This window comes from Uloborus diversus, chromosome 9, assembly GCF_026930045.1.
Source record: "Uloborus diversus isolate 005 chromosome 9, Udiv.v.3.1, whole genome shotgun sequence".
Lineage (NCBI taxonomy): Eukaryota > Metazoa > Arthropoda > Arachnida > Araneae > Uloboridae > Uloborus > Uloborus diversus.
This window is the reverse complement of record NC_072739.1, coordinates 85,508,430-85,529,841: the sequence shown is the minus strand read 5'-3', so window position 1 is coordinate 85,529,841 and position 21,412 is coordinate 85,508,430. Positions and strand designations below refer to the sequence as shown.

General features: G+C 31.4%; 1 protein-coding gene across 1 annotated transcript in view; it reads right to left on the bottom strand.

Annotated features, from left to right (window-relative positions):
- The window catches only part of LOC129229636 (F-box DNA helicase 1-like), a 60,616-nt gene that overhangs the window by 29,147 nt on the left and 10,057 nt on the right, over positions 1 to 21,412 (bottom strand). The window contains exons 3-8 of the mRNA XM_054863990.1: positions 14,327 to 14,454; positions 8,075 to 8,198; positions 5,353 to 5,540; positions 3,024 to 3,146; positions 1,558 to 1,655; positions 1,404 to 1,482 (exon numbers count right to left, since the gene is read on the bottom strand). Of these exons, the coding sequence (XP_054719965.1) occupies positions 1,404 to 1,482; positions 1,558 to 1,655; positions 3,024 to 3,146; positions 5,353 to 5,540; positions 8,075 to 8,198; positions 14,327 to 14,454 (740 nt within the window). The remainder of the gene's footprint in view (positions 1 to 1,403; positions 1,483 to 1,557; positions 1,656 to 3,023; positions 3,147 to 5,352; positions 5,541 to 8,074; positions 8,199 to 14,326; positions 14,455 to 21,412) is intronic.

Sequence of the window (21,412 nt, the reverse complement as noted above, 5' to 3'; positions counted from 1 at the left end):
TTTTTGTTTTAATCATATTGTTTGCTTTTTCTTTTTTTTCTTTTTAAAATATAAAACCTACTGGAGAGAGGACATATCCGTTTATTTACTTTATTTCTCCTTAAAAAAGTTGTTATTTTTAAGTATCGCAGTAAATTTTCAAAATGGCGTCTCGCGTTTTCAAAATGGCGCCGTGTTGTAGATTGTCCATTTTCACCAGTTAGAAGAGGAAAATGCGTTCCAAAATAAATAAAGAGAAGTACACTCGTATTTATAAAACACATAAATAATTAAAAAAAAATGGCACCCTTGCATCTAGAGAAGGTGGAAAGAATACCGCTGAAACCCTTTTTTTTCATCTGCTGGATCATGTATTTCATTTTTTTTTTTCGTTTTGTTTTATATTGTTTACCTTTCTTTTATTTATTCATTTTTTGACACTCAGGCTTGATTTTTATAAAATTCTGCATGCATTTGTAAAAACAAAAAAATATTTTTGTAGAATCGCAAATGGTTTAGGTTTTACATTCTGTTCAAGTTTTTGGTATTTTGCTGTTTTCTTTATCAAGGAACTAACTCGTGTTTTGGTTGAAAGCTGTGATGTTTCTAGAAGTTTTGAAAGCTGAAAAAAATTAATAATAATAATAATCTTTATTTATTTTTTTATCGTGATGTGTTTTGCTTAAAGATAAATTAATGCAGATTATAGTTTGCAAAAGATGTGTTAAATAATATCTGGGTAGGGGTGCCCATTCCCCCCAAGTTCAATCCCCCCCCCCCTCCAAAATTTTTCCTCAACCCTCTTTTCCTTTTTTATTTTTAGCTCGCTTTTTATTTTATTTATTTTTTTTTAAATATTTCTTATTTACTTATTTATTTTTAATTATTATTTTATAAGAAACGTTCGTTGCTACGCCAATGGCATATACACTCATACTAAATAAATAAACGGAATAAAATAAATTAAATAATTTTAATTAAAATAAAGTTTGGCTATCATTTTTTGAGATTTGGCTACCATTTTGTGAGGATCTGGAAGCCACTGGCTACCAATTCAAAATTTGAGTTTTGAGGTATACATTGATTCCATCAATGAAGAATTAATGAACGAATTGCAATATTACGTTCTCTTGAATTCGAAACCAGCGATTTAAATGTATTCTGCCACTCTGGGCCTCTGACCCCAGTATTACTTCTTTAGCAAAAAAAAAAATGCTTTTATTTAAAATATGCTCGGTGTGCTTTGTGTTCTTTTTAATTAACTATGTTAAAAAATGCTATAGAGAAGTCAATTAAAAAATAATGAAAAAAATAGTTAAATAAATTCATCCTTTTGGGGAGGGGGCATGGGCTCCATAGGCCCCCTAAAATTCGCCACTGAAGTTACTTAAGAATGTAAAGAAATAAAGCAAAATTTTCCTTACTTATTAAACATAACATTCAAATATCGAACTTGAGGATATAATCTTGCAAAATGTAACAATGTAGTAGTTTTCCCAGTACCTAAAAAAATTGCAAATAATGTACTAATCGAAAATTATAAACACAGACAAAGAAACAAAAAAGACTAAGAAATACCTGCTAGAGCAACAATTTTGATTATCTGATTTGGATGAAAACGATGGTTCAGTATCCTCAGCTGTTCATAAGTCAGATTGGTCTTGGAGGAAGATTCACTAAAATTTAAGAAAAAGAAATTAAAGAAGTTTTAGTTAAAACATAAATACTGATATACATCCTTACATTAATAATCTGATTTTACTTAAGGAGAAAAATGGTGCCATAATAGAATGTAGTGAAATTACAGGAGTACTCTTTTAAAGGGCAATTTTGTTTCTTTCCTCTCATTTGAAGAGGGGGAAAAATGACAGAAGCATAAAATAATTACAGAAAATAATGCAAAATACTTGCGGAAAAAACCTGTATTTTTCTGTATATTATTCGTGCAGCATATAAACCGCAGGACTTAAAATCGGCTTGAAGAAAAAAAAGTCTTCATATAAGCTGCAGCGGAGTATAATCTGCGAGTAATACAATGCAAAAAAATGAATGCCATGTAAATAGAGCTGTTTTTTTATCTGGACCAGGAGCCAAGACCCCTGACCCAGCACACACAGAAGAATTGATTTGGAATGGAATTTTAGAGGACTTTGTGATCAGGAACATATTTAACATGCTCAAGTCACCATGAAAGAACACGAAGGACCTTCAACCAGCTGGCATCGAACTAGGGATCCTCCAGTCATGAGTCCGACATCTTACCGATCAGGCCACCACAGCTTTTAGTGCTTTTGATTGGCACAAGTTGTTTTGGAGCAGGTTGACGATGACTTATGCTAAGGATGCCTTTTAACAAGCAAAATTGATAAAAATGCACATTTAGTCAGACAAGTACTTGAATTGTGATCGATGAATGACAGCTAAAGAATAACTTGCCAAAAACTGTTGCACACAGAATTGTGAGTGAATATTTAATTATGAGGAAAGCGTGTGTAAAATTGGTGCTCAAGGTGTAGACCAACCGTGAAAAAAAGAGATGTTTTACTGTATGCCAAAAAACCTGCTTGAGAGCGCTAGTGATGATCCAGACTTTGTAGAGAACCTTTTCACCAAAAAGGATGTCGTCACTATGGTATACTTAAGGCCATTCAAGAGGCCATGATAAGAGAGCTCAATAGCATTTTAGATGACACTTTTCCAGGATGCCTTTCAAGACAGGCAAATTTGTTAGAAACACTGGGTAGATGCAGAAGGATATTACAGTGGATGTCGTTTTATTGAATCAGTGGTTAATTAAATCAACTGCTTTAATGAATCGAATTGTGAAAAACAGAACAAAATTCAGCTTTACTGAAGCAGCAATTTTATGAAATCAAAACTGTTTAGAACAAACATGATTCAAATAAGCGGCGACCGCTCTATTTGGAAAAATTTTAACTTGATGCACCAATAGGATCAATAAATTTTTCTTTTTATTGACATGTCTCACGCCTTTTGGACAAACCCTGTATTAAAAATAATGCAAAGAAAATTAAAAGTTGTACCTGTAACTATGGATACTTTGCTGTCCAGGTAAACCTTTCATAATTTTCAACGACTTTTTAAGTGGTTCACTAGGAAGATTATTTTCAATCATGTACAGTGCATGATAAACTCTATAATGCAACCTGTAAAATAGAAAATGAAATTAATGTTTTTCATCTTTTAAATTCAATTAAAAACAAAAAAAATATTTTAATAAGTTTTTAACACTTAAGAAAAAGAATCCTTATAATTGTAGTTTAAACGCCAGGATTTCATAAAAACCATAGAATTTTTTCATCAACAGATAAAGCTTACGAGTTAAGTTATTATGTTATGTATTTCAAAGCAGCTTTATCAAAAATATTCTTACATTATCCTTAAGCTTAGTACAAAGAATATTTTTATGTCTTGTAAAATAAATAGATTCCAGATAATCAATGATCTGGAATTCAGGAATTCCATTGCCTTAAGAATATAATATGTATAATGGAAAGAAAAACATGGCACTAGTATAAAGTTCTAGATTAGTGGTCACCAGCCTCCAACTTGAAACCATTTTATTAGAAATGGCTACCAAAAAAACTCATTTTCTAGTCGGCAAAGGTGGCGACCACATGTTATTTTATTTGTTAAAAATAATATTGTGCTATGACAACACACTTCCAATCCAATCTTATGCTTGCAGTTATCCTTGTTCAGCCCATCAGTTGCCCTACCAAAGCAACGTACTTATTTGAGCCCTTCTCTTGCGTCTATTAACTGTTATCTTGATTTTGTAAAGATACATATTTTTCCGTTGTACATTTCAGATTGATTTTTTTTTTTTTCAATTTAAGTAACAAAATCAATGATTTCTGACTTTTTTACATGTACTACTTGTATTTAAAAATGGTCTGTTCTTACAGTTGATTTTTTTTTTTTTTTTGGAGGGGGAGGATAAAGGGTTCTTGCGTTTATGACCTTTTACAATCGTAAATTCCGCCTGTGTAAGTTCTCATATTTGCTTTCAGTTAGTTATATAATGCCTGCATTTGCATTATATTTAAACATTTATAAAATATTTCTTTTTGTAGTATGCCTGTATATTTTATATGTAAATAGATCTCAGTGTTTTTTTTTTTTTTTTTTGTAGAGTATCATCATCTTTTAAACTGTTGTTACTATTACTAATAGTGAATAGGTTATTTCCTTTTTGACCAGCACCTGGGGTGTTCCCATAGAGTATACTCCATATACTCTCAAACATTTTTTAAAATTATAGCGTATAAACTCAAGCTTCAAAAATTTTCAATTATATTTCAGATTCTATCATCGCATTTTTGAATTTTCCTAAAGCAAAAATAATACATTTATGTTAACCACATTTTCCCACAAGCAACCTTATTTCTTATATTTCTTAACTCTTAATAAATCAATACCTTATGATCGCATACACATATTGTGCATAATGGATTTCTGGGAGTATACCCTTGGAAAAATTGATAGGAACATCATTGCCCAGCACGTATACAGTTTGAACACAGATTATAAGGAATTGGCAAACGTCCAGTTAAGACAAGTCAATCTGAATGAGGGGCGGGAGTGAAAATTTGCCGTTCCTGATCTGCTCATTTGAATGTGACTCCACATAACTTAGCGGCTAACATTCATCTGCAAAAGCTGACATGCCTGAAAACTAATAGATGCATCCATTTTTGCCTCTAAACCAATAGGTTTCCTTTCCATCAAATCAGTGGTCAAACAGCACTTTTGGAAGAAATGGCTACCAAAAGAGCAAAAGTGGCTACCATGTTTTTGAAAGTTTGGTAGCTGGTGGTTACCATTCAAAATTCCCTAGTCTAGAACTTTACACAAGTAAAATATCATAGCTGCCAACATTGAAAGCTGAAAATTATGGAGACATTGCAGAATAAGTAACTACAGTCGTTTGTGTTAAACAGGTTTTTATAAAATAAGTAGGACTTGTATAGGACTCGAAATTCGACATTCGGAAATCCAGTAAGATGAGAAATTGTGTTTACTGTTATCAGTATTATTACTTTTTAAAAGCCAAAAAAACTACAAATTAAAAAAAATGATTTTATTTGTTTGTAATAAGTGATGATAAACATTCCTTGAAGCTAAAAAATCCATTTTTTAGGGAATTTCATTGTTTTGATGAAAATTCAGGAAATAATTAACTTTATTAGGAAGTTCAGGAGAATTTCTCTTCTAAACAAATTGAGAGAGTTGACAGCTATGCATTAAATCTTTTAATTATGCTATGCATTAAATCTTTTAAAGCAATTTTCAGATGCCTTATCATATAAAACGTCCAATCTACTATTAAAGATGTAAAATTGCCTTTACCCATGGTTTAGCCCCACACCATTCTTGAAATACAGCAAAAATGTTGCAACACAATACATTGCATCTGTAACATCATGTATGGAGGTCTCAGCTTTATCAGTAAAAAGGCATTTGTATAGTCGATAAACATCCCAAACACTTTCTGAAATTATCATAGCAACTGCAAAAACACACCATGGCCTTGTATCCTATTTGGACAAAAAGGAAAACTTTAAATACTAAAAGGTAAAATACAACATTAAAAAGCACATCTTATACTTTTCGGCACAAAGTTATTTAATACTTGAGACGCTTATAAAAATCATGTGTCAAATTAAAGTTTCTACACTTAAATTAATAAGAAATAAAATACCTAAAACACACACAAAAGCTTTTCTTAATGCGTAAGTAGAAAAAGAAATGAATAGATTTTGTGACACTTGCTTTGAAAAAATGAAGCACAAACACTTTGTAAAAATTATTTCAAAAAAGAAATATTTTATCTCCAAGTATTAATCACAAAATAATAATAATAATAATAATTAATAAATAATAATAATAATTTGATTGTGTACAAAACGAAAGACAGATCGAAAGACATTAAAAAAATAAAAAAAATTAAATAAGTGAGAGAGAAATACAAAGTTAATGTCAACGTTAAAAGGAATGACCGCTCATTTTTTAGGAGGTCGTACTGCACCCTTCATATTAAGGATTTGGTCTTTTGGACCCATTTGTTCATAAACAACACATCCCTACCCACTATAAAAATAAAAAAATAAAAAATGGGTGGGGGGGGGACACTGAAAAAAATTAAATTTCTGGAAAAAAGAGGAAACTCAAAAAAAAAGGAGAATAGTGGATTCGAGAAAGAATCTCATGTTAGTTATTTAGCCAAGAATGAAAACATTTAAATTTTTAAAAAGTCGTATCAAAATACCTTTGTTATAAATGTAGATCACTCATTATGGATTTAGTTATAGGCCAAAAAAATTACCGACTCAAAGACAATCATAGTAGTTGTGATTCTATATATTCATATATGTTTTTCATTAATTATATGCCGTTCCAATCAGAGAGGTAATTTATATTTTTAATAATTGAATAACTTTATTATTTTTTTATGTTAGTGCAGAATATTTTAATTTTAAAATTATACATGTTTCTTTCCTTTTAAGTTATTTTTTTGTAAAATAATTCTAATTCGTAATCTGTTAGTTTTTCTTATCAGAATAATAAGAGTAACATTGTTAGTCGATATTTTAACGTAACTTACTTAAATAAAATGGCAATTTGTATTAATTTATATGCAATATTGTAACATAATATGCACATAAATAAACATTTATTCAGTGATGAAAAGAGCAATTTTTTTAAAATCAAGTAAGATATTTATGAAACAGAAGTAAAAAACTTTACTAAGATATGAGTAAAACAAGACAAGGTATATAAAAGTACAAGTAAAAGTATTTAGAAAGAAAAAAAATAGCAAATAGCTTTTTCAAGGCTATTAAAAACAAGCCTCTTTATCAGTGCATAAAAAAGAATGGTTCACACAAATCCAACCAACATTCAAGTGCTTTGGAAATCACACAGACATTTGATTTCGTTAGCAACAAAATTTTATCCACTGCCTTTTTAAATTATTAGGTTTAATTAAATTATCACGTGCGAGACAGTTAAGGGTGCTCCGAGCGGAGGTCACTGATTTTTCAAAAAATTTTCTTGTTTGACAAATTTTGTCTAATGATTTAGCAAATTTGGAGGCATAGTTGCAATTTTTAAAAATTCAAATGTTTCTTTGCATTAGATCTACTTATGTGCAGATTTAGATAAAATGAAAAGCTTTCTGCAAACACTAATCCTAACTGTAAAATTTTCTGCAAATAATTATTTTAAATTATTTTAAATAATTATTAATTACTCACCCTTGTTTGAAGAATTAAATTTTTATTCAAATATGAAAGAGAAAAAAAAAGAGCTCTAAATCATTTTTTTTTTAAATAACATATAGTTTGTGCTTATTTTATAGAAAACTGCCAAAACCATTATTATTTTCACACGTGTGCTTTAAAAGGCTTATGGAGAAAGGCTTTAACAGAAATAAACTGGGATTTTTTTTTTAATTCCCTTGATTTTTTTTTTTTTTAAATTAATGTTAGCAGTTTGAAAAAAATTTCTGCAGAGCCAAAACTTTTCTGCAAATGCCGTTCGCCTATATTATTTAAGACTGCTTATGTGTACATACAGTAAAACCTGTATAATACGATACTGTTGGGACCTAAAAAAAGTATCGTAATAGACAGGTTATTGTTATAGACAGTTTGATTATTCATGCTGACATTTTGCTGGGGCCAAAAAAAAATATTGTTATAGACAAGTTATCGTGATAGACAGTATCGTTATACACAGGTTTCACTGTACTAGTTTTTGTTTTCATTCGGCAAAAGTTGAAATTCCATTTGGAAAATTGACAATTTCCCCCCTTTTAAAAGTTTAAGCATGGGGTGCCCTTGGAGACAAGATGGCCATTTTTTAGTGGGCTAGCGTAATCAGCAAAAAGGCGTACATTATTTATGCCTAATGCATAAAAGTTGGCAAGTTTGTTTCACTTGTAAAAGTCCAACTGCCAGTTTTATTCATTTATTCATTGCTTTTTCAAAAAGTATTTGGTTATAGTCACAATAATTTCATATTAATCAACAATAATTGAAGCTCGTTTACATAAATTAGCATAAAATACCTTGGATTGCAGCTCAGGAAATCGTTCTGTAACAACAGCGTCAGCTAGACATGCTAAAGGATTTGCAGCTAGAAGAATGCTCATGTCTGATGCAGGTTTTCTGCAATATCTGTCGGCCATAAAGCTGGAAATATAAATTTCAACTACTTTTAAAATAGGAACTGATGAAGATATATATATATATATATAACAGTATATTTTCACATAACCCTAACTTAAATTGTTCATTCTTAAGTAAAATAAAAAAAAATAAAATTGCAGTAGCTCCCTGTTATTTCGTTAAAAAAATAACCTGGTTTTGATATTTGCAATTAATTTTATAATGAAAGAATTTGATTTTGGAATCAGCACTTCAATAATGCTTTTGAATCAACTGGTTCTTAAATACATGCTAGCTTCCATGAATGTAAAAAAAAAACCTTGAATTAAACTAATGATTCTACAACATACTATTATGTGCTATGATATACATCAGCAAAGATTTACAAGCTGTTGTAACAAAGCTGTTTGTTACATTACCTAAAATTTTTAACAAGAAACTTTGGTTATTAAGTTGTGAGCAATTACATAGTAAAAGGGTAAATTTGGGGAGATTCATTAGTTGCCTGTGGCTGGAAGTAACAATTTCATTTGTAGCCATTATTTTTTACTTTAAGTGCTGAATAGGTTTTAACAGGGTTCACCGATATATATCATGATATATATCACGATATTTTGAAATTTTCGATATTTATTTTTTCAACTTCCGTTTTTTCAATATAAAAAATCACAGCAATTTTATTTATTTGCATTAAAAATAACCAAAAGTTATGTACTGTATTTTTATGATGTATTAATCTATGATTAATGTAACAAAGTAATGTAATATTCCTTTTTATTTTATGTTCATAAATATGTTAGCAATGTAACAATTGTAATTCCTATTAAAAGTACCTAATTAAATATTAAACATTGGTCAGAAAAAAAAAGAAAATGTCTTATGATTGTGCACCTACTAATGCATATTTTTTATTTCTGAATCATACAACTGTGTAAAGAAGAAAAATGAGTAAAATAGCTAATGCTAAATTAACTCTATTAAAAATTGATAAAAATGTAAAATGAAATATTAGATATAAGTAATGAAAGAAACCTTATTTTGAGTCTACTTATTGTAATAATAATATAAGAAAATAAAGAGTGATTTGAGGATGTGCATTTACTATTTTGAAGGCTTTAGTTCGTGCTGATTGAAAATATCGGATATATATCAAAATATTGGATACATATCAAAATATCCGATATCTGTCAAAATATCGGATATTTTCGATATTTTTGAAAATATCATGATATTTTCGAACCCTGGGTTTTAAAGATTGAAAACTAGAAATTAAGGGGACTTTTTAAAAAAATCCGGAGGCTTTGTCAGTAAGAGAAGCCAGTAATGAGTGTAAAAAGGATTTTTAAATATAAGTAGAGAATTCTTAAATTAGGCCCGCATAAGACCAGAAATTATTCCAGTGTTCCGAAATCTGGCAGGATCAGAACTTCAGATTACTATTATGACTTGTTTGAAGTAAAACAAAAATAAGTTTAAATATTTTTAAGTTAAAAAAACTATTTTAAAATAGGCAATAGTTTGTTTCTTCTTATAAGTGATAATAAATATTCCTAGCAGCAGGTAAAGCTTTAGAAAATTCAAAGTAAAATTGTTAACATTTTACCCCATGTTTTCGGAAACACGAATTTAAAAAGAAGGAAAATGGAAGAAAAAAAAGACTTTAATAAGGCATGAAAAATGGTAAATTATTGCATACACGTGTTTTAGGGTTACAAGGATGCAGGTTTCAATGTTAAAGACATGGATTTAGGAGGAAGACGATCCAATAAAAGCGTGAGAAGGATTTTGCTAGATTTTTAAACGATTTACAGTTTTTGTATTTGCATTCCTTTTATTTCACTTTTAGCAAAGATATTGTTTTATTACATAAATTGATATTGGTTACATTGTTAAAATGTATAGGTGAGGTTGGGTACGTTGGACCGTGGGGCACGTTAGAGCGGTCTCAATTAGTGATGTAAAATACCTGGGTATTTATTTTTAGGGGTAAATACCCAGGTAAATACCCAAAATGGATATTTACCCGGGTATTTATTTCAAAAATTTATATTCAAATTTAAAGTTTTACCAGTACAAATACAAAGTGAGTGATAAACTAACGCCTCCTAAATACTAAATGCCTATCGTGTTCTCCCTTTTAACATAGAGCAAAATGATTCCAGTAAACATAATTTTGGTTTTCTGGCTACTGCCAACTATCGAAGGTCGAAAGCATTAGAAATTAAAAGCGGAGAAAACAATTGGTTAACTTCTAAATTTAAAGTTTAAAATTAACCAATTAACAATTTGATTTGAATTGTTTAGATCCATCGTCAAAGCAACACCATCCATGTATTGCCGTCAGGTAGTAGCGTTGTTTGTGTACTGGCGAAGGATCCTTTTAAAGCAAATGTGATAGGCATTTAATATTTAGGAGGCTTTGAACAAACTGATTACAACTCAAAGCCAAAACTAACTAGTAGCATGATATTATGAAAAATCAAAGATGAAAAGTTGTGCTAGCGCCATCTATATGTCAAAATTAAATTTAAATCATTTTGTTTTACCCCATAAAAAATTAAATTATCCTGCCATCCTATTTAAGTTTTAGAATAGTTCGTTCTAAATTCTGACAGTTCTTTGATAAGATTTCATTATGCCTTTAATTAAAGAAATTACAATATATAAATTTTTATATTTTTAATCTTTCATTTTACAGTTTATGTTTTAAAAAGAAAATCATCATCTTTTGATACCACCCAAAGTTCTTTTTTGGCGAAATGTGCAATTACTAGGGGATTTACCCTGCCTTCGGATAAATACCCAAAAAAATATTTACCTTCCCACCCGACATCACTAATTGCGTGTATTAAAAATAGTTCGAATAAATTTTCATCATGAAGTACCGGGGAGCAAATGCAAATGAGCAAGGCAAGAGAAAACAATATATTTTTTTGTTGTTGTTTTGCTTATTAATGTGAAAACTGTTTCTATATTTGCACGTTATCACTTAAACAGCCATAAAATAAATAAATAAATAACATCATAGTCTTAATAACTTCTCAGTAAAGTCTTCCAAGCATCCCTCATGCTTACTTTTTTTTTCATTTTGGATATGACTAACCTAGATTGTGATTTTGAAATCCTGAAGTTCATCATTGAATTGCTTATACTTGTCCAATTATGACATTGAAAAGAAAGATTCTTTGGTTCACGATATGTTTCTTTCATAATTTCATCAAGTCTTCCAATAAAAAATATTATAAACTGTGTATCAGTTTTACCAATTATTTCATATTTAGATTTAAAAAGAAAAAATCCGACTCACTTTTTGCATTTTTTTGTAAAATAGGGGAGACCGGGGTTAGTTGTTACACGGGGTAAGTTGTTCCATTCGAATTTAAAAATAACCGTCAGGAGAAATTGACATTCCTTGCAGTAGATGATAGCACTCGCCCATCTGCATTCCCTGATTATCACTGGAGTGCTTGCAGTCAATAGCATGGAGAATGCTCAAGGAAAACGATTTTTGGAGTCTGAAAGTAATTTTTCTTTCTGCTGTTATTTTTCTATTTGTGACGAAGCGGGTGCAGATAATGAATTTATTTCTGTACCACGTGAAAGCCTACATTTTTAGGTAACTGCTAACATATTTAAAAGTTTTGTACAAAGATATAATACCAGTAATATGTGCCAAGAACTAAAGTGACGTCGTATGGGGCAAGTTGTTACAATTTTGTTGGGGTTAGTTGTTACAAGTAACAACTTGCCGAATGCAAGTTTTAATTTAATATTATGTTTTCTTTTAAAATGTGATACGGCGAGGGACTATAAAAACAAGACGGGCAGGGGCAAAACACCTAAAGGTACCTGGATGTGGCTAAAGAAGAAACTGCAGGTAGTTCATTACGAAAGGCAGTCGATGAATTTCATGACACTACAGAGATTCTGTAGTAAGATGAAAAATGCGAGTTGTTGGTAAGTCTTATATCTGATCTGTTTTATTGCATGATTTAATTCATAAAAGTACTGTAGTTGGATGACAATAGTAATAAAAGTAATAATTCTGATCTCTTTCATTCTATGATTAATTTATTGTTAATATGTATGGTTGAATAAATAATAATAATAATTACAACAATGATAATAATAATATATAATGTATTATTCGATGTAGGTCTTTCTCCAACGCTGCAGGAGTGCAGAAGTGAAGACGATTCGCAAGCGGAAACCATAGGTCAGCGCCACTTTAATAGATACACCAGTAAAAAAATGTTTTGCAAGCCGAAGCTGGGAAACAAAAATCTGTGAAAAGGAAATTGTGTCTAACAGAGAAGAAATCAACAGACACAAAGGCAAAAAAAAAAAAAAAAAAAAGGTGCGTCCAACACAGTGCATCCTTCGGATGAAGATAAAGACTGGTTCTGCATAGAGTGCTCTAAACCGTACTCAGAATCCAAAAAACCAACTAAACGGCTTCAATGTCGTAATTTTGACAAATGGGCCCATGACCAATGTGCTAAGTTTGTTAATTTATATGCGTGTGAAAATTGTAATTCGCGGACAATGATAATGATGATGATAGTTTATTAGAATAAGTCATTAATGAATTAAATTCGTAAAACCAAAAGTTTTTGATTTTTAACGTGGTTAAGTATTTTTAAATTTTAACAGAATAAGCCAGAAAATGTGTAAAATTCATTTCATCACTAAAATATATCTCATGTAACAACTAACCCCATATACTGTAACAACATGCCCTGTGGTAGGGTAAGTTGTTATAATCTACTTCTATTCAAAAACCTTGAAATATTTTGGAGTAGTGGCTTCTAATCATTTTTTAAAAAATATGTTACGAATGTTAAACAATCTAGATGCATTTTAAAGTTTCACGCGGCTATGTAAATAATTTAAATAGTTTAGCGTGAAAAAATATTGAAAACAATTGTAACAACTAACCCCAGTCTTCCCGACCCAGTTTTTGGGTATTTACCCAGGCCTTGGGTAAATACCCAAAAAATATTTACCTACCCACTGGGTATTTACCCGATCCACAACACTAGTCTCAATTATTTTAATACTTATTTTTTAACTTTATTTTATGACCAACAAATAGCACTTACGATCCTACAAATCCTATAATGAAATCACATGGTACAGTTATATTGAACAAATTTTATTCCAGAAAGTGTTATTTCAGTAGTCCTGAGTAATTTTCAGAAAACTGTAACTTTATTTTTTTTAATGGTTTTCATCAAGATTGCAGGGTGGGAGTTGAACTCCTTTCTTAAAGTAAGTCCCTTTAGTTCAATATAATTGGCAATTTTTTCATTCTCTGTCAAAAAGAAAAAAATTATGACATTGCTTTTTCAGACCAAGAAGGTGGGGTAGGTTAGTCCACTCTTTGTGGGACACGTTGGACCCAACCAACCTACCTCACATAGTTTAAAAACTTTTTTTTTTTGCTCTTAAATCTCAATAATTATAACATTATTCTATGATTTTTCTTTTGATTTTTAAAAAATAATTGCGCACTAATGGTGAATGCTTATTGCCGTTTTTAAATAAAGATGATTTATCAAAAAATCAATTCAATATGTTATATTGATCTTTAAACTTAATAGTTTTCACTCTACACACAACAGAGAATAAGGTAGTTACAACATTTGATAGTATTTATCACTAAAATTTTAACAAATGTTGTTTGAGTTATGCGGTTAACATGCCCCACCAGGCGGACCAACGTATCCCACTCGTGGGGCACATTGGTCCACCACGTTGGTTATGAGGTTCCATTAAAAAATTCACCTGTAAAAAGTTTATCAATTCAAAACTTCCAAAACATCTGTGGTGTTGAGAAGTGTTTAGTGAAACTTATTGTAGAAAATTGAACTGATCATTAAATATTTTGATGAGATAAAAAATGATAGGTAAAAAAAGTACCAACGTGCCCCACCTCCTCTTACAGGATATTAATATAAGTAGTTCAATGCATAATTTTAAAAAGTCAAAAAGACCGACTTTTTTGGAAAAAGGCTAAAAAAAGACTTTTTTAAATAAATGCTGGTCTTTTTGCAGCTTTATCCAGAACCCTCAGAGGTATGGCAGATACATAATTCCAAACTGAGAGAGAAACTAAGCACAAATTAAAGAATATAATTTAACATTCTTACTTAATCAAAATTGGAAAACAATCTTCAGCTTTTATGATGCCATATGGATTTCGAAGAACAATAAATTGATTGCAATAATAAGGTCTTTCATATTTAGTCCCATAGTACATTTTCTTCCATTCCATAAACTGAAAGTGAACAAAATTTAAATTGATACATATCAACATTTTCCAGAATTTGAGCATTCCACATTTGTAACAAATGAAATGATATAATTTAACTTCTAACTCAACTTATGAGACAACAAAAGAAGATTCTGTGTTTGCATCACTTTGAGTCTTGATAAAAAAACTGAGGTAAAGCACTTTTGAAATTTGAAAATGCATTTTTTGCTAAGAATTTTTTAATCATCCCATCAGCTAGGGGCCTCTTAAAGAAAACAAAAATGTTAATCGTTCTTGGCCCAGCTCCATTAAAAGAACCGTTAGTTCCGACAGCATTACTAAGTAATACATCTTTATTTATTAGAGCCTTCAACCTATCCTCGACCTATTGTGTATCATCACATGAAATATTTTATTGTCATTTTAAATGTCCATTAAGGAAGAGGGCATATTTTTGACCAACACATTTCTCTCAATTAATCTAATTAATAAATCAGGTGAGAAAAAAACATAGATCACAACATGGGTGCTATCAATGTTCTATGCTTGAATTGGCAGAGTGGACTATTTTGTGCATTATAGTTATTGTCACTTTGTTTGTTTTGTGCAGAAATGTTCTAAAAAGCACTATTCCAAGAAAGATGCATGGATTGGATGACGAAGGAAAAAAACTGATATAAGCATAACTTTAAATAAGTATTTTATTTATTCATTTATTTATTTTTACTTTCTTTTACAAAAAAGGAAGTATTGTATTCACGAAAAAATTTTCACCCAAAAATCGGCCTTAATTTTTATTTTGCACCCCACCCCCCACAATGAATGTTTCAGGGTTTCGTTGTTGTTTTTTCCGACTCAACCACACGTGGATAATTGCCTAAGAACATATAGACGAGCGGAATATCCGTTTTGACGATTGCCGAGTAAATTACAAAGAGTTTTTTTGTCACGTCTGTATGTCGCATAACTCAAGAACGGTATGTCCTAGAATGTTGAAATTTGGTATGTAGACTCCTAAGGGGGTCTAGTTGAGCACCTCTCCTTTTGGTTGCATTCGAGTGTTTCTAAAGGGATCTTTTGTCCCTTTTTGGGTGGAAATCATTGTTAATTTCAATGTAAACTCAAGTGGTGTTATAATTTGGCGGACACTTGGGGATGTATCGCCAGTCTTTTGGTTGCCAAGTTTTGTCCCCAACTTGGCGATTTTTTTTTAAAATCTGGTTTCAATTTGGTCATTGTAGGTTATATTTAGAGAGTAAACTATTGAATCACATTAAAATTGCCAATAATGGGGAAATTACATTAAATTGGAGTAAAAGGAAGTCATGTGATGCACACATCAGCTCGTTTAAGTTAAAATACTTATACAGTTGGTTCTCTGTTTAACGAAGCTCTATTTAAAGACTACTTTTCACAGTACCGAATGCTTCACTGTAGTTTTAGAAGCATTCTACTTTAAGGATGATTTTTGTGGTCCCATAAAAGTTGTTAAATAGAAAGCCAACTGTACAACAAAGAAAATAAAAATTAACAATACTTGCATTAAAGCTACAGGACATCACATTTTGGCACCAGTATGCTACTACACAGTCAATTAGTGAAAAAATCATTTTGATACAACAATATGTAGAAATTACAACATCTTCATATACATAATAGTGAATTCATTGATCGAGTAACTCTCTGATGTCACTAACAATGACACTTGCACCATAGCATGATAGTTTTATACAAAGCCGTAACCAGACTTTTGTTTTGGAGGGGGTTTTACAAAACACATTTTTAAAAACATTTATATGGTCTATCAAATTTTGCTTCAATGTGTATTGTATTGACTTTTGTTACAATGGATTATCTAAATGGAGGGAGGGGATGTTCTTACAAAATGCCGTATTTTTACAAAATAAATGAATTCCTCAATAACTACCATAACTTACCATAAACACACAATGAGTTTTTACAATTTTTCAGTCATACTAATTTTATTTCAAAAATAAAATTGAAATAATAACAATAATATTATTTTTGTCACCAAAATATAAATAAATAAATAAAATAAATAAATAATGGAAAGCATTTCTTTGGATGAAAAATTTCGGAGGGGGTTTGAACCCTATAAACCACCCCCTCGCATGCGTCCCTGGTTTGTTAATATATTTTTGGTAACATTTGACAGGCAGGGAAATGCTTTATTCCGACAAGGCTAAACTGGATCCGGTAACTTAATTGTTTTGCAGGTAAGACTTATTCTAGGAGAATGAAAAAACGAAAAACTGGTAAACAATGAACGCTATCTACTCACTGGAGTTTAGGGTTAATCCACAGGAGTTAGGATTAAAATTTCAACGATCTAAATATTGCCCAAAAGGCAATTGCTTTGTTCAAATGTAGAAGCAATTTTCACCTCTGATACCATGACGAGCGATTTTCTAGTTATCAGAGAAAAGCCAAAAATTTCATTAACAGAGGGCAGAGACAGTTTTATGAGGGGGTAATTAGGGTAATCCTAGGAACAGGGTTGGGTTTTGGACTGTCCGAAACTGGTTTAGGACAGGACAGGCAGTTTTTACTATCCAGAACTGTCCAAAAGTATGCTAAAGCTAAAGGGGTGTAATCTAATCAATTCGTATTTATAAATATATAAATATAAATATAAAAGCAACGACCAGCAACAGGCTCAGGGCCCAGCTAGACTGGTCCTAGTCAATTTACAATCCCCAGTGAAGATCAATGGCCCTCTTAAAACTATCTACTCCCTTGCTCAATACCACCTCTTCCGGTAAACTGTTCCAAGGTTCCAAAACCCTGCTATAATAATAATTTTTCCTAATATCCATGTTAGCCTGAGATTTAAATAGCTTAAAACAATGACCCCTTGTCCTGTTTTCGGTGCTTAACTTCAGCCCAGTAACATCTTTCATTTTAATAAATTTAAACAACTGAATCATGTCCCCTCGGTCTCTTCTTTGCTTAAGACTGTACATTTTTAACCTTCTAAGCCTGGAATCATAGTCTAAGTGAGAAAGTCCATTTATTAGCCTTGTAGCTCGCCTTTGAACCCTTTCCAATACATTAATGTCTTTCTTAAGATAAGGAGACCAAAACTGAACAGCATATTCCAAATGAGATCTTACCAAACTTCTATATAAGGGCAGAAGAACTTCTTTAGATTTGTTTGAAATAGATCTATTGATAAACCCAAGCATCTTATTGGAGTTGTTACTAGCAATGCTGCACTGTTGGCTAAACTTTAAATCCTGACTTATTAAGACCCCCCAGATCAGTAACTTTGTCTGCCTGACTAATAACTGAACCTTGCAAATAATAACTTGCACACTTATTTCCATGCCCAAAATGTAGCACTTGACATTTCCCAACATTAACAGCCATACCCCATTTATCAGCCCACTCCGTAATATGATCTAGATCCCCTGGCAGCTGTTTTGCTTGTTCTTCATTATCTACAGTCCCCATAACTTTGACATCATCAGCAAAACAATTCATGTTCCCAGAAATATTTTAGGCCCTAACACTGATCCTTGAGAAACCCTGCTTAAAACCTCACTCCAATTAGAGTAATTTCCCCTTACAACTACCCTTTGTTTCCTTCCAGTCAGCCAGTTTTTTACCCAAATGAAAGTTTTCCCTCCTATTCCTATATCAGCTAATTTGCTAAGTAGAGCAACATGCGTTACCTTATCGAAAGCTTTTTGAAAATCAATGTAAACAACATCTACAGGCTTCTTATTGTCCAAAGCCATGGTAACTTTGTCATAGAAATGTAATAAATTAGTTGCACAAGATTTGCCTTTCCTAAAACCGTACTGAAAACTAGTCAATAGATTATTAGTCTCTAGAAAATTTACTATCTTAATTTTTATCAATGTTTCAAAAATTTTGCAAACCACCGAAGTTAGACTCACAGGTCTATAATTTCCCACACTCCCTTTAGACCCTTTCTTGAAGAGCGGTGTAATGTTAACCAGCTTCCAGTTCTCTGGCACTGTCCCCGAGTTATAAGAAGCATTGAAAATATTTACGATTACATCTGCTAATTCCTCTGCACATTCAACTAAAATTTTTGGATAAATATTATCAGGTCCTGGAGCCTTAGTCTCTAATTTTTTTCAAATGAAGTAAAACGTCATCCCTGGAAAATACAAAGTCCTCAAGCTGTACTATAGCTTGTGTCTTGTTGGTGTCAACTGTTGAGATACAGTTATCGTTAAAAACACTCGAAAAAAAGTTATTAAGAACATTAGAAATATCACTATCGTCCTGAATTAAAATTCCGTGCTCATCAAACAGTGGCCCGATATGACTATTTCGAACTTTCCCCGAATTAGCGTATGCAAAAAACCTCTTGGGATTTTTGTTTATGTTATCTGCCAGTCTTTGCTCCAACTCTCTTTTCTGAATCCGTACCAAATACTTAAATTTACGCCTTGCCTTACAATATTGGAGCCTATCTGCACTGTGACCAGTTTCTCTAAACCTATGAAAAGCAGCTTGCTTGTAATTTAGAGCGTCTTTAGTTTCCCTGGAGAACCACATTGGTCAAATTTTAGTGTTGACACCCTTTCTCGTAAAAGGAACATGATCCTCAACAGTTTTCGCTAGCTTTTCCTTAAACTCTGCCCACTGAAGATTCACATCGCTATTGTCCAATCCAGAAGAAAAAACTGCTTTCAAACTCTGCCTAAGTGCCACAAAATCAGTATTTCTGAAATTGGGCACAACCCTAAAATTCTCTACTTTGTGCGTATCAAATTTAATCCCAAACCTAATACTGTTGTCGTCACTGTCTCCAATGTGTTCCCCTACACATAACCCCTGAACAGAACCTTCCATATTAGAGACGTACCAAGTACTCGGTAACTACTCGGTACTCGGCCTACTCGGCCAATATGCCGAGTACTCGGTACTCGGCCAAATTTTGATCAGATACTCGGCCAATACCGAGTAGTTGTAAAAAATTGAATGTATTAAAATTTACAAAAAAAGCTCAAGCATATATAATTTTCTTCAACCATTTACAATTCAAATTTAAATTTTGAGAATAATGAAGTTTGAAATACTTCAATGGAGTAAATCTTGGCTCGAATGTCTCGAAAGTTAATAAAAATTTTTTGTTAAAAATTGTGCAAATATGGAATTTTTGCTACAAACTAAAATTATTTATAAGATATATAAAAATACCTTAGCTTTAAAAATAAAAGGAAATAAAACAACGTTAGAAGCACAGTGCAGGATCACTGCAGACACGTGTTTTGGCATTACGAGGAATTTCTTTTTCAATGCACAAAATGTGAGCTCGTTGATTTAAAGGCAACCAGCAAAAGTCGAATTTTTTGTCGTATGCCTTTACATTCTTTAGTTCACATGTTATGCACTGAAAAGACGATCCCTGTAACACAGAAAAACGTGTTTGCAGTGTTCCTGCACATTTGTTTTTTTTTGCTTTTAAAAATTATTTATGTTTAGCGAACTAGACCTATAATGAATAAATTTGTATAATTTGTTTTAATTCCAACTTGATAAGTCATACTTTTTATTTATTCATTTTTATTTTAAAAAATATTATTTTTGCAAAATTTTGTAGTTAAATTTCAACAGGAATTTAGTTTAAATACTATTATATGGACAAGGAGGTCTATACTACTATTTCAATAAGTTCAAAATTCATCGGTGTGTGTCAGTGGTCCTTCTTTCAACATAATTAGTACTGGGAAACTCGGCCGAGTAGTGAAAGGCCGAGTTACTCGGTAACTCGGTACTCGGCCGAGTAGTAAAATGCCGAGTACTCGGTACTCGGCCAAAGTGCTACTCGGTACGTCTCTATTCCATATCACAGAAAACTAGATCCAAAATCACGTCCAGTCGAGTACCCTGAGTTACAATTTGATCTAAAAAACAGTCACCAATTACTTTCAAAAATTCCTCTTCTCTGCTATTACTATGGTAAAAATTATTCCAATCAATTCCTGGAAAATTAAAATCTCCCATTATAATGACTGACCCCTTGCTTGAAATGTCACTAATAATACTAAACATCTGTTCATCTTGACCCTGGCTTAAGTTGGGTGGCCTATAAATGTTCCCTAAACGTAGTTTATTTCCCTTATTGCTCATCAACTCCAGCCAAATCATATCGATCTCATTAGGTTTATCATTAATTAAAAATTCATTGCAAGTTAAAGTGTCTCTGACATAAAATAAAACCCCACCACCTCTTTTACCTACTCTATCTTGTCTAAACAAATTATACCCAGCAATAGATAATAAATCATCATCACTTTTGGTAGCCCATGTCTCAGTAACTCCAATAATATCCAACCTCTCATCTATAATTATGCTTTTCAATTCTTCCATCTTGTTCCTAATACTACGAGCATTTGTATAAAAAACCTTAAGTAAGCCCATCTTACTTTTATTTAATGCTGCACGATTATTTGAATCCCAACTGTTAAAATCTTTTCTCTTATTAGCCACCCTATTTCCGTTTCTACTAAAATCCAAATAGTTAATACCCTTTCGAATTCTGCTCCTAAAACCATGCCCCCCATTCCAACTTAGTTTTTTGATTCTGAAGCCTCTAAAACCAAACCACTAACCATTTTGACCCCTGTAGAGCTCAGGGGTCAAAATGTATATGTGAATTATGTATATGTGTGTGTGATGTATATGTGAAATATAATTAATGTATATGTGAAATATAATTTAAAGCAATATTTGTAATGCATAAATATTAAAATTAATGAGGTTTAACTCATGAGTATTTGACAATATATTTCTCCAAAATATTCATTTAAAAATATATTTTACTTACAAAAAAATTGCCAGTTTAACTCTATTACATAAAAACTTCCTTATGTAAAAATATTTATGCCCTAAATTTACAACCATATCAAGGCAATTAGTTTCGGTTTCATTTATAACTCAAAGTAATGATATTAAATATGCAATATTTAGGTGCAAAAAC